The sequence below is a fragment of the Ambystoma mexicanum genome, chromosome 9 (assembly GCF_040938575.1).
Source record: "Ambystoma mexicanum isolate Mex_15411 chromosome 9, UKY_AmexF1_1, whole genome shotgun sequence".
Lineage (NCBI taxonomy): Eukaryota > Metazoa > Chordata > Amphibia > Caudata > Ambystomatidae > Ambystoma > Ambystoma mexicanum.
Window position 1 is genome coordinate 77335045 of NC_090931.1, and position 12616 is coordinate 77347660.

Below are 12616 nucleotides of genomic sequence, written 5' to 3' on the forward strand. Positions count from 1 at the left end.
GCTCCTCTAGCGGGCTAGTTTACTCACCTTTCCACTGTCTTCCAGGGAGACTGGGCACAGCATGGGTCTGCCATTATTAAAGGATTTGTAGGATTATTACACACCCTAGCCTCTACACACCCTATACAGGCCTTCGTGTCTGAGGAGAAGTGATGGTGACTTAGGCGCTTCTCTGGGGTTTTCGTGTCTGCTAAAGGGAATAGAGGCGTGGAGGGGGCTTTCCGCCAGAAGGATCCCGCTTACCCAGTCCCCAAGGGGGTGTTAAGCATATCGGGCACACCTCCCTAGTCACAAAGGGGGTGGCTCCCCCTTGGGGCGAGGTGATTCTCTCCTTGAACTCCTCACAGTCACTGCTTGCATGCCATTTTAGTGTATTATTGAGAAAGAAATTAAAGGAAAGAGGAGAATAAACACAGGTAATAAGAAAGTAGTGAGAAAAGCTGATATTCTGATCAATAGAACTAAAGAATGCTTCTTACCAATTCCCTTTGTGCCAAATGGCAGAGTGTAAGTGGAATTGCTCTTCACCCAGAAGTAGTTGCTAGGCTGAAGAAATGCCTGGTGGCCTCTGGTGTAACTGTAAAACAGAGAACAACATTGGTTGAGCATGATGGGTTGAAAACCCATGCCACACGCAGTGTGGCAGTCACACCAACACAGGAGCCGGGCGTCTCCTTACTCTAGCCTAGCAGCAGCCAGTATAAGCACCAAGCACTGCAAAGGTATTTGGACAAGTACTTACTTTTCTATAAATGCTGCAGCCATGGTCTCCACACTTCCTGGAGAACACGCTATCCGAGTGTCATCTATATAAGGCCTGCAAAACATAGAACATGTTAACTAGGGTACACTGTAAAGAGCCCAAGTAGTGTTTCTATGCCACCTAAAGAACCCACTTCAACTTGTCCAGGACACATTTTAAGTTTTCTGGTTTCATTTTCAATTTGAATTTCAAAAACACAATTTCACAAATGCAAGCAGAACATTAAAAAATATTTGGTTTAAGGAAAAAAGACAGTTCTTTTATGAGTGAGGTTACACGTGACTTTTGCTATTAATAAGGCACAGTTCATTGGGCGAAGTAAGGAAGTTGCGCAGTGGAAATCTGCCATACTGGAGTGTGTCACAAACCTTGCATTATAGGTGTAAACAAGCACAGGGATAGGACTGGCCTTTCTGAATCATAGCCCGATGCAAGTCAGTGGTCCAATGTAAACCTTATAAAGGGGGCCTGGTTGGCAGAGAACAAGAGGGCCTATCAGTGTACAGGCGAAACATGCACATGATGCATTATTAAACTAGACATCTTAAGGGGAAAACATAATGCCTTCGAGACTTCTATAGCACTATATAATGCGCAGGCTATTTATAAACTCTCAGTCCCTTGGTCACGAGCTGGACACTTTTGCTATTATGATGAATACTGGCAAGAGTGTTCACCCTGTTCCAGAAGGGTAAGCATTGTGCTGGGTGGGAGTGAATGGGACACACTGATGGCACTGCACGAATGCCCGTAAATCAGGAATGCAAAAGTAAAGGTGATGGGTTCCCCTTTAGGGGCAGGTGAATTGAGTAAGTGGATGTGACCCATTTGCACAAGTTGTGCATCCTCCAATGGTTTCTTCCTAACGGAAGGGGGGTGGACTGCATTAAAAGGTAGCAACTGAATGACCGAGTAGAGTGTGTCAGTCGGTGGCAATGATGAATTTGATAAATGGCTAAAAGTTATACAAAATACAGTTCAATACCCTGTTTAATAAATACAGTCACAACATGATTGACTGTTCAATAATTTTCATTAACAAATAACCAATGATTATACTTGGAAATCATGTCCATTCTTATTACAGGTCAAAAAGAAATGTAAATGCAAATGTATAGACAACTTTGAGCTTTCTTCCTTCCAAGAGTTTTCACCAGGCCCTGGATAGATTTTGCTTCTAATAATTGAGAAGACTTTTACCAAACAGCAGCGTAACAGTAAATGAAAAGGTCAGGATTCCACAATAAGACCACTGTGTGGATGTGCTATATACACTAAGCTAGAGCAAGTTCATTTTAGTGACATGACACTTCCTCCTCCTGGTTATGCTGCTAACCGTGGTAATACAATGGATGTGTGGGACAGATATGATGTAACAGAGTTTGCATGCACCAAATGATGTGGCTGCCACAACACTGCATGCGAACAGGTTGCTGGGTAAAGGGTGCTCCCATGACTAGAGAATCTAAGGGCCTCCCCCACTATAGCCGAAGACTCCCATGGTGGTGGAACCATTTTAGCTACGTATTGCAGCCTGAGGCGATTTGTTGCGCTTAACAAGTTGAGTCACATATTGGCTGTGTTGCCATTCTGTATTGCTGAGCCTCTCTGGGCTCCCACTGCCATATATTTGCCATCACCAACCTCCTTAATCATCAAATGAACATAAATGACAGCCCACAACTCACACAGGGTGGATATGTGTTTTCACTGCCAGGTACCAGAGTGTCCCAGTTGAGAAGGTCATGAATAGGATCATCGCCAGCGCCATCATTCCTGGGAAACAAAGGAGAAGGACATTTGAGAAAAGGGCTCAAGATTACATTCAAAAGAAGCAGCTTGGCTTAGAGGACACACTGGACATCAACCCAACACTCTTGTTTGACATTAACAGATCCAAGAGATATTTCAGTAGCAGAGGTGGCTCAGAGGTATGTACTTGGCTAACAGAAGGCCTTTCAATTCCTCATACCCCTTCAGGGCAGAATATTTCGCCCCCACACCAAATGATTGATAGGTCATTTATAATGGGCCTATACACAAGTGTTTCAAGGACATTCATCAAGAGAAAGAACATGCAGCATTTATGGGGGCTTTCACAGTGACGTTCCTCTTATATGGGTAATCCTCCAACGTTAGATGTTCTCACATGTCCTGCACCCTTAGCCTCAGCACACAAAGCTACAAGATCTTCTATATCATAATCAATGACAGGTCTCTTAAAATGAAATCTTGTCTACCATCAATAATGCTATTGTAGAGGCTGTGGAGAGGCAGCACAGGTAGCTAAATTATGCAGCGCAATAAAAAATGTGACCTAAAAGGTGTATAGAATCGGCATTTTGAAAGCTAAACACTTCCGGGGTTCATTGTTGAGGAAATGGAATAGCAAAAGAAGCCATACAGATATCCACAATTAAGGCCAAAGTCCAACAACTAAGATGAATAGGTCCAGCTTAACCTACAATACAGAAGTGACTATAGTTCAAAAAAATGGCAAACGCTTTCAGATAGGATGAGCAGAACAAACACAAAGCATAGGATCCCTAAATGAGCGCACAGGTTACATAGATGTCTGAGTAAGTCAGATTCAAGGATTAGTTATTTCACTTAATCTCACCCAAAACCAAGCAACTAAAATGGAATCCATTTACTTAATCTAGTAAAAAACCAAGCAACCAGGCAATACCTAGGACTAAAATGGAACCCATTCGCGTCATCTAGTACAAAACCAAGCAACCAGGCAACCTAGGACTAAAATGGAACCCATTTGCGTCATCTAGTACAAAACCAAGCAATCAGGCTACACCTAGGACTAAAATGGAATCCGTTCACTTCATCTAGTTTGATAAATTGGATATTCAAAATCAATCCTTTAGGCAGACTCTTAGAGGCCACCCTATACTGGTGAACAGGAAAAGACACTAATGTCTAGCTAAACTCCATCAAGGTAGTGTGACTGAGCAGTAAGGCTTAGACTTGAGAGTGTCTGATAAGTATACGGATAGGCATATGTATGTAAGGCATGGAATCACAAGTATGACACTGATGCAAGAGATACAATTTCAAAACCTTTATTCAATGTTTGGGGTTTAGAAAAACTCCTGCTTTGCCCTATAGCTAGGATGGGAGTAGTCTCTACCATTAAATAATAAAGAAACACAGCACTAGTCGGTCTGTCAAATAAAGAATGGCCTATACTAACCAAATATAATGCCTGCCCTATCTGTTATACAAAACGTGTCTAAAGGGGAATATGTATGCAAAGGAAAGTCAGTGTAATAACAAAGAATCAATGTGATGCAGTCAGCTCTCCTTCCCACGTTGGACAGCACTGAGTAAGGCGATTCCCATAAACAGGACGACACACTTTAGGTTCTCAAAACAAAAGCAGTTCAATCGTGGATCAAGGCCTGCTTGGCCTTCCACGTTAAAGCCACTTATTCAGCGTTCCAAAAGTTTTTTCATAGTTCAACAAAAAGTTCACGTAGGTCTCCCTCAGTCGGGCTCAGACCTTTCGAACACAAAAACTGCAGGGGTTCTCTTCCCCAAGCTGAATCGCATTCTTTAGGGGTTCACTTCCTCCAATTTATCACACTTTCGGTCTCCATCAGACGGGCTCAGACCTTTTCCTGAGGTCAAAGACTTTCAAAATATGTGATGTTTTTCTATAGACCTCCGCAGGACCACTTCAACTTTCCCTTTAGCTCACACACTTGTGTTATTTGCCCCAGTGTCTCTTGGTCTGGGTAGTTCAGTATCATAAGCACAAACGGACTAAACGAACGGATGGAGTGGATGAAACGGATGGATCGGATGGAGTGGATGCAACAGATGCAGTGGATGCAGTGGTTGGAACGGGTGAATGGATGGAACAGATGAAGTGGATGGAACAGATGAAGTGGATGGAACAGATGGAGTGGCTGAAACGAATGGATCCCCATGTTATCTGTATCAAATGTTTACCCTATCCATCCTGTTGGTTTATATACGCATGCCGCTATGTAGGCCCCTCTGTCCTGCTTTCGTACCTGGTCGTAGGCGCTTTACTGATAACCACCATATCATACTACTACGCTTACTCTCTCCTACACACCATCACACAAATAGAACAAAGCTAAACCATGATACATTTGGGCTAGCTGTTCTCATACTAACATGACCCCACAAACATCTCATCATCCTAATAAAACCCAGCTAGCTGAGCAGATTCTGGCTAGTTTCGGCGTCTCCTCAGGCCGAACGCAGCCAGAACTCAGTCTGGGTGTCCACCCTCCAGACTGAACACATCCAACTGATTTCCTCTCTACCACACCTACCGCTAAGAAGCAGCTATTATGCAACAACCACACCAGCTGCATGCATATCCGGTGCGCCCACGCACTATACAACACTCTCTCTCTCTCTCTCTCTCTCTCTCTCTCTCTCTACTAACTTGAACTGCGGTTCCCAAGGGTGTTCAACCTACCAGCGATTTAAGGTCATACCAATGATGCATAAGGCGCCATATAAATGCCAAGTGTCGTAACAAAAGTTCATTCACCTTTTCACTTCCCCTTTTGCCAGGGTTAATCTTGATCATCACACATTTTAGAGTTAATTCACTTTGTTGCTTTATAAGAAAACATTTCACCTTTCGCAGAGACTTTGAGTGGGCTACTTCATTTCCCCAGACTACTCCGCTACTCTGTATCACTGGCTTCACGGTTATTGGTAATTTAAAGTTCACCACAGGCCTGCCTTCTTCACGTCTCATCCACACACACGCAGCCTTCAATTGTGGGAAATACTGTTACAACTTCAATCTTTCCTTAACACACACAGCCTTTCATGTTAATCGTCTGTGTGTATTCATTTGTTTCTGTTTTAATTCACGAGTCAAGGTTAATACCACAGGCTTGGCCTCCCCAACTCTGCCATTCACCCGGGAGGGTCACTAGCGCCCTCGAAACACAATGCAGTCATCTTGTCTGGGATTTGGCCTTCTCTGCATATCTTTCAAGGACCTTCGGAAGAAACAACCTCCAACAGGGATCTTCTGGGTTTAATTACCCTTTGTTCCCATCCCTTTGTCGGTCGTTCTGCTCCAATAGGTATACCTTTCGCCCCGGAAGTTCTGCTCCTTCTCGTGTTCCACCTTGCTCAGAGTGTCTCTCTATGTTCCGCCTTTTATGCATGTGGGGAGAGCTAATGGTATCAGATGTATTTAAGTAAAGTCAAGTGCCTGACTTTGCCTTAACTGATTAGGGGGACATATCCAATGAGATATGCAAGGGTCAGCCGCTTTACACTCAGTCGTCCTTTTCCTCGACCAGTGTTTGTGTAGAAAGGGGGTGGGGGAAGAGTTGGGACATTGGAGGATCCTATAAAATAGGATGGGGCATGGGTACGGGAAAGGGGGGAATACCGCGTCTCACCATCGATTGTCTCACCTCCACTGCCCGAAGACCCCTCACCCAGGTGATCCTCCCGCACTCGTCCACCCCCAGGGTCTGAATCCAAAGGTGATCCCCGGGGACTAGTAGGGGAGACACCCTTTGGTTTCTCACATACCCTTCCCCTACGTGATGTCGCCGCATCTGTTTTGCAGGGAAACCGGGAAAGAAAATCAACGTTCCCTTGTTCCTTACCTTTTCAGTGTTCCACAGCGAAGCAGTAGGGTTGCAGTTCTAACAACAATAGCATGACTCAAGGATTAGAGTTCTTTCGTTAACATATCCATACCAAAGGTGAGTGGTCAGTAATGAGTGTGAATTTTCTCTCTAGAAGGTAGTATCTAAGATGGACAATTCCACATTTGATGGCAAGGGCTTCCAGTTCCAACACAGAGTAGTACTTCTCACGGTGGAAGAGTTCACGACTAGTGAATAGGATGGGCTGTTCTAATCCATCGTGCATTTGCGATAGTACGGCTCCTAGCCCTGTGAGGGAGGCATCAGTCTGTAATAGAAATTCCTTTGAGAAGTCCACTACTTTTAATATTGGATTTTGGCATAAGTTCTGTTTCAGGTTATTATAACAAGCATCATCTTCATCAGTCCAACAATCTTTCTGGGTTTCCGCATTTCTTAGTCTGGCTGTTCCATCTGAAAAATGTGGGTTAAACCTACGATAATATCCAATCAATCCTAGGAATGCCATGAGATCTCTCTTTGTCTTGGGTGTGTGAGCATCTAGGACAGCTTTCACTTTTTCTTGCTGGGGCTGGACATTGCCATGCCCTACAAAGAAGCCTAGGTATTTCCCGGCTGATTGAAGCAGCTTGCATTTTGATGGATTGGCAGTTCAGCCGGCTTCTCAGAGGGTTCTCATAATAGTAGAAAGATGGAAAAGATGGTCTATGCAAGTTTTACTATAATTGACTATGTCGTCAATATAGGCCCCACAGAAATCCGAGTAAGGCGGTAATATCCTGTCCATGAGTCGTTGGAAAGTTGCTGGGGCCCCATGCAATCCAAAAGGGAGGACTTTGAATTGGAATAGTCCTATTGGCGTCGAGAAAGCGGTCTTTTCCTTAGGTCCATGCACAGGGACCTGCCAATATCACTTGGTTAAATCTAGGGTCGACAAGAATGTGGCATTTCCAAGTTTATCTATTAAATCATTGTGACGTGGCATAGGATAGTCCGAGATGCCGTTAACCTGTCTAAAGTCTATGCAAAACCTCCAGGGGTGATCGGGTTTAGTCACCAACACAATAGGGGAGGACCATGGACTCGAAGAGGGCTCGATTATGTTTTCCATTATCTTAACCTCATCACTCACTACCTGCTTTTGTGCTTCTGGGAGTCTGTATGGCTTCAAATGGACCACTTTCACCTTTGGAGTTCTAATAGAGAGCTAAGTGCCATGTACTCTCCCTGGTTTCTCACAAAATACATCAGGGTATGCAGTAATAAGGTTGTTCAAATCCTTTTGCTTAGGTTTAGCTAGCTCTTGGGGAATAACTTTGGAGTTGTCTATTTCCTTCGGTACCATACACAACAATATAGAGGAGGTAGTAGTAGAAGGATTTTCTTTCCACGCTTTCAAGAGAGAGATTTACATGGTAGAGGTGGGTCTTTTGCTTTCTATCGGGTTGGGCTATTTCATAGGTAAAGGTTCCCGTTTGCTCTAGTTCCTTATAGGGCCCGTACCACTTTGAAACAAGGTTATTTTCAGAGGTAGGTAAAAGGACTTACACTTTCTGTCCTACTGAAAATGACCTTAGATTGACCTTCTTGCCATCAGTAAATTTTAGTTGGGCTTGGCCTTTCTTCATACAAGTGTGGACTAGACTCCAGACGAGTTTCATGTGCTTTTGCAATCTGGTAGCTGTCTATGACAGGGGGATTGGCGCTGCTTCTCTTTCTTCCCAGGTCTCCCTTAGCATGTCTAAGACATCTCCTCGTTCTCTACCGTAGAGTAACTCAAAAGGGGAGAAACCGGAGGATGTCCAAGGGGTCATTTGTACTGCAAATAGGGCCCACGGGGTCATACGATCCCAGTCCTTCTCATCCTCGTCAACTAACTTTCTCAGAATTATTTTGAGTGTCTTATTAAATCCCTCTACCAATCAGTCTGTTTGTGGGTGTTAAACTGAGACTCTTAAGGTGGTATTATGTAGTAATTCATTAACTTCACCCATGAGTTTGCTCATGAAATTGGGTCCCTAATCTGTTAGAATGGCCTTGGAAAAACCAACCTTAGAAAGAAATGGCAATGTAACGCTTACCTGGACTCCTCAGGAGTGCAATGCCTTCTCAGCCTTACGTAAATGATGACCGGCTGAACCACAATAGAGGCATACATTCTGTTGTCTTCTTTTGTCTCTTTCTTCTTTAGAAATGGGACCCCAAACACCTCCTAAATGCATTGGCTCAGAGTGACTTTCATTCACTTGATGAGTTTGAGTATCTTTTGAACGAACATAGAGTGATCTAGTCTCTGATCTGGCCCGATCAGAGTGCTGGTCCTGCAGTCAGTGATCCAGTTGTATAGTTAGGTCAATGAATTCGACACAACCGGTAGGAGGGTTCACTACTTGCGCCAATATGTCCGAGTTCCCCTCGTAATCCTCGATAAAAGAGTGTTGTTCTCTTCTCCTCAGGCCAATTAGTCTCTGCTACTAGTTGATTAAAGGAAGCTATTTAAGCTAACAATTCTTGGTTAGCTTGGCGTAAAGAGAGCAGCTCATTATCTAAAGCCTGTCCCTGAGCATGATGGGCAAAGAGTTTCTTTAACTCCTTCCGAAAACCAAGGAAGTTTCTTAATAGTGGGTCATCTCGATTGACCAAGGGTATGGACCAGTCGGCAGCATGTCCACCCAGATATAACACAAATGCCACCTTAGCCTGATCTGAAGGAAAGACCCCGGGTCTACACAAAGAGTAAATTACATTGGTTCATAAAAACTGCAAAACAACTTGGATCTCCCGTAAACCTTTCTGGGGCTGCTAATGGAATGTTCCCTAGTAAAACACCTGTAGAGGACTGGGAGCAGAAATTTGGCCCTGTGGGACACCACTTGAAAGCGTTGCTTGTCCTGCTTGGGACTGTAGTAATTTGCGACCCAATTCATCGGTACGTTCTCTGTTAACCACCAACTCTCTCCTGAGAGAATTGGTTTCTGACCTAGCAGCATGGACTTCTGCCTTTAACTCTCCCAAAATCTGGGATAAACTGTCTATTTCTGTGTTTTCCATTACGCCAAGCTGGAGCATTTTAAGTATGGCTTTGTGTTCTGTAACGCTTACCTGTACTTCTCGGGAGCGTAATGCCTTCTCAGCCTGTGGACCTGGTACCTTGGCACTAGGATTCTCTTTCTGTTAAACAACAATAGAAATGCTATAACATCTACTAACAGATTGTACTGCATGAGATGAATACTCCTTAAATCCCTCCCTTCTCACCCATGTTTATTTATTGTGGTGCTCTCCTTCCTGCTTTTCTACAGGGGCGCGTTGGGATGAAGAAACAATGGTAAGGTGGGTAGCTGATGTAATCTATTGCTTCTTGCCTTAAAATGACTATATTTGTAAGAATTAGTCTTTGGGTAAGTAAGCGTGCAAAAATATTGTAATCCTTAAGGGCTTGACTAAATTACTGCGTTGGAGAGATCTCTCTTTCTAATAATTTGCTCTTTCTTTCTCTTCTTGTAGCTTCTCCGAACTTGGGATAAGAATTATGACTGCGAATGGTTGCGGAGTTACTCAGGATGAGAAAACGTTTTAAGACGTACGTTCGCCTATACGGAGTAACGGCAGCATTCAAGGAAGAGCGCAGAAATAACTGAGGTGAAACTTGGAGAACCTTCAGGTACGTAAAAGCTTATTAAACATCTTCTTTTATCAACTGTTAAGTTTGTTTGTTAATTAATAAATACCTTTTGTGTTGTTTGCAAGTTTTCCGAAAGCTGAGCAAAAATTCCTTCGGAAGATGCAGTGGCTGCGGAAGAAACTTCTGACTGAAAATGTTGCGACTTCGAGCGAAAACTGCTGATGGAAGATGCTGCGGCTGTTAATGAACTTTCTGACTTAAGATGCTGCGGCTGCGAGTGAAACCTCTGACTGAAGATAACCGCTTCGGAGAATACTTCGCTCAAGTAAGTCTTTTATATAAACTATTGTATTGTGTAGTTTTCTGTAAAGCTAATGTCACTATTTTCTCCTTTTACAGGTTCTGTGAGGAGAAACGCCAGTAGCTTTACCCGCCGTCAGCGGAGCAGACGCTAAGCGCACATTCCAGCGGAGTCGGGGCTTCAATAGCTCCCTCTGCAATATGAATAGAACGTGCTGCAATTTGTGAATGGATCTGCGGCGGCCATGTTTAGTGTATAAATGTTACTGTTAAACATTACTAGAGTCCATGGAAGCATATGCTGTGAATGGTGTAAATGCCATATGTGCCAGGCTAAGTGCCACCTTTAACCTGCTGACTTATCTAATGTTCCCCGTCTATCCTGAATGAGGACTATGCTCACTGACTGGGATCATGACAGGCAACAGGTGTTTTAAAATTTGCTGGGTTGTGTTCCGCATGGGGAAGGCTTCTGGATACCGAGTAGCATAATCAACAATTATGAGAACATATTTATTGTCCAGTTTAGAAGTTTATAAAGGTCCAACGATATCCATCCCGATTCAGGAGAAAGGGACTTCAATTATCAGTAATGGATTTAGAGGGGCAGGGAGGGGAATATGTGAGCTGTGGCATATCTTTCATGTCTGGATGAAGTCCTTTATGTCAGCTTGGATACCTGGCCAACAGAATTTCCCAATGATGTGAGCTTGGGTTTTAAATTGTCCCAAGTGTCCCCCTGTCAAATGAGAGAGTGCAATCTCTAGCACGATCTTGCGATGGGTTTTGGGAATTACTAATCGAGTCTTACTTAGGCCTTCAGTGGAGGATTCCCTTCTATATAATAATCCCCGTTTCATGAAGAAAAAGGCTCTTCCCTTTTCTTTTCCTTCTCCCTCAGGACTCACTTGTAAGAAAGCTTCTGCGAGTACTGGATAATTTATCTGGGTGAGTCTAGATCGGAAAGGATGGTAGGTTCCTCTTCCCTTTTTGCTTTTGATGGTGCGTATCTCATTAGCTTCTCCAAAGTCTAAGTTACCTCTCTCAGTTTCCTCTGGTTAGATTTCTTCCTCCAAACAGGAGGAAAAAGAGCTTTCTCAAGAACTCCCTGTTCAATTGTGTCCCCAGGACGAATTTCAATAGAGGTCTCACCATGGTTCTGTAAGAGAACTTTCATGTCTCCCCAAAAGTCTGGATCTATAATGCCTGCTAGGACATCTAGACCAAATTGCCACGCTAGGCCAGATTTTTGGGACAATCTTATATAACAACCTGCAGGAGGTATTAGAACTAAGTCAGTGGGAATCATCCCTCTTTTCACCAGGAGGGATAGTGTCTTCTCTGCTGCTACAAATATCAAAGCCTATGGATTCTTTTGTGGCGGTAGAGAGGTCTGAGACTCTGTGACCAAGTTTCTGGAATTTTAGTTCCCCTAATTTGTCTCAATCGAGTAGTATCCCAATGCTAACACCATATATAAGGGAGGCATGGTATCACAAGTATGACACTGATGCAGGAGATACAATTTCAAAACCTTTACTCAATTTTCGGGGTTTGCAAAAACTCCTGCTTTGCCCTATAACTAGGATGGGAGTAGTTTATACCATCAAATAATTAAACAGTCCTAGCCAGTCTCTGTCAAATCAAAAATGGCCTATACTAACAAAACCTAATGCTATGTAAGGGAAATTCAGTGTTATAACAAAGAATCAATGAGACTGAGTCAGCTCTCCTTCCCACATTGGACAGCATGGAGTAAGGCGATGCAGTAGACAGGACGACACACTCTGGCTCAGGTTCACAAAACAAAGGCAGTTCAAACATGGATCGAGGCCCGCTTGGACTTCGACATTAAAGTCACTTATTCAGTGTTCCAAAAGTTCTTTCGCAGTTCAACAAAAAGTTCCCGTAGGTTTCCTGCCATCGGACTCAGACCTCTCAAAGCAAACGTTCCCGTAGGTCTCCCTCAGTCGGGCTCGGACCTTTTCGATCAAAGCACTTGCAGGGGGTTCCCTTCCACAAGCTTAATTCACATTCTTTAGGGGTTTCCTTTACCCAACTTATCACACTTTCGGTCTCCCTTCAGTCAGGCTCAGACCTTTTCCTGATGTCTTATAGACTTTCAAATGTTTATTCTGTAGACCTCCACAGGATCACTTCGACTTTGTCTTTAGCTCACACTCTTGTGTTATTTGCCCCAGTGTCTCTTGGTCTGGGTAGTTCAGTAGCATAAGCACAAAAGTTCATTCACCTTTTCACTTCCCATTTTTGCTGGGGTAATCTTGATCATCATAC

The 12616-nt window shown here is 43.6% G+C and overlaps 1 protein-coding gene across 7 annotated transcripts in view; it reads right to left on the reverse strand.

Annotated features, from left to right (window-relative positions):
- Window positions 1-12616, reverse strand: part of ST3GAL4 (ST3 beta-galactoside alpha-2,3-sialyltransferase 4) — an 866978-nt gene that overhangs the window by 78860 nt on the left and 775502 nt on the right. For all 7 annotated transcript variants that reach the window (XM_069614189.1, XM_069614186.1, XM_069614187.1 and 4 more), the window contains 3 exons: window positions 2452-2539; window positions 743-817; window positions 480-577 (listed from right to left, as the gene is read on the reverse strand). In XM_069614189.1, the coding sequence (XP_069470290.1) occupies window positions 480-577; window positions 743-817; window positions 2452-2539 (261 nt within the window). The remainder of the gene's footprint in view (window positions 1-479; window positions 578-742; window positions 818-2451; window positions 2540-12616) is intronic.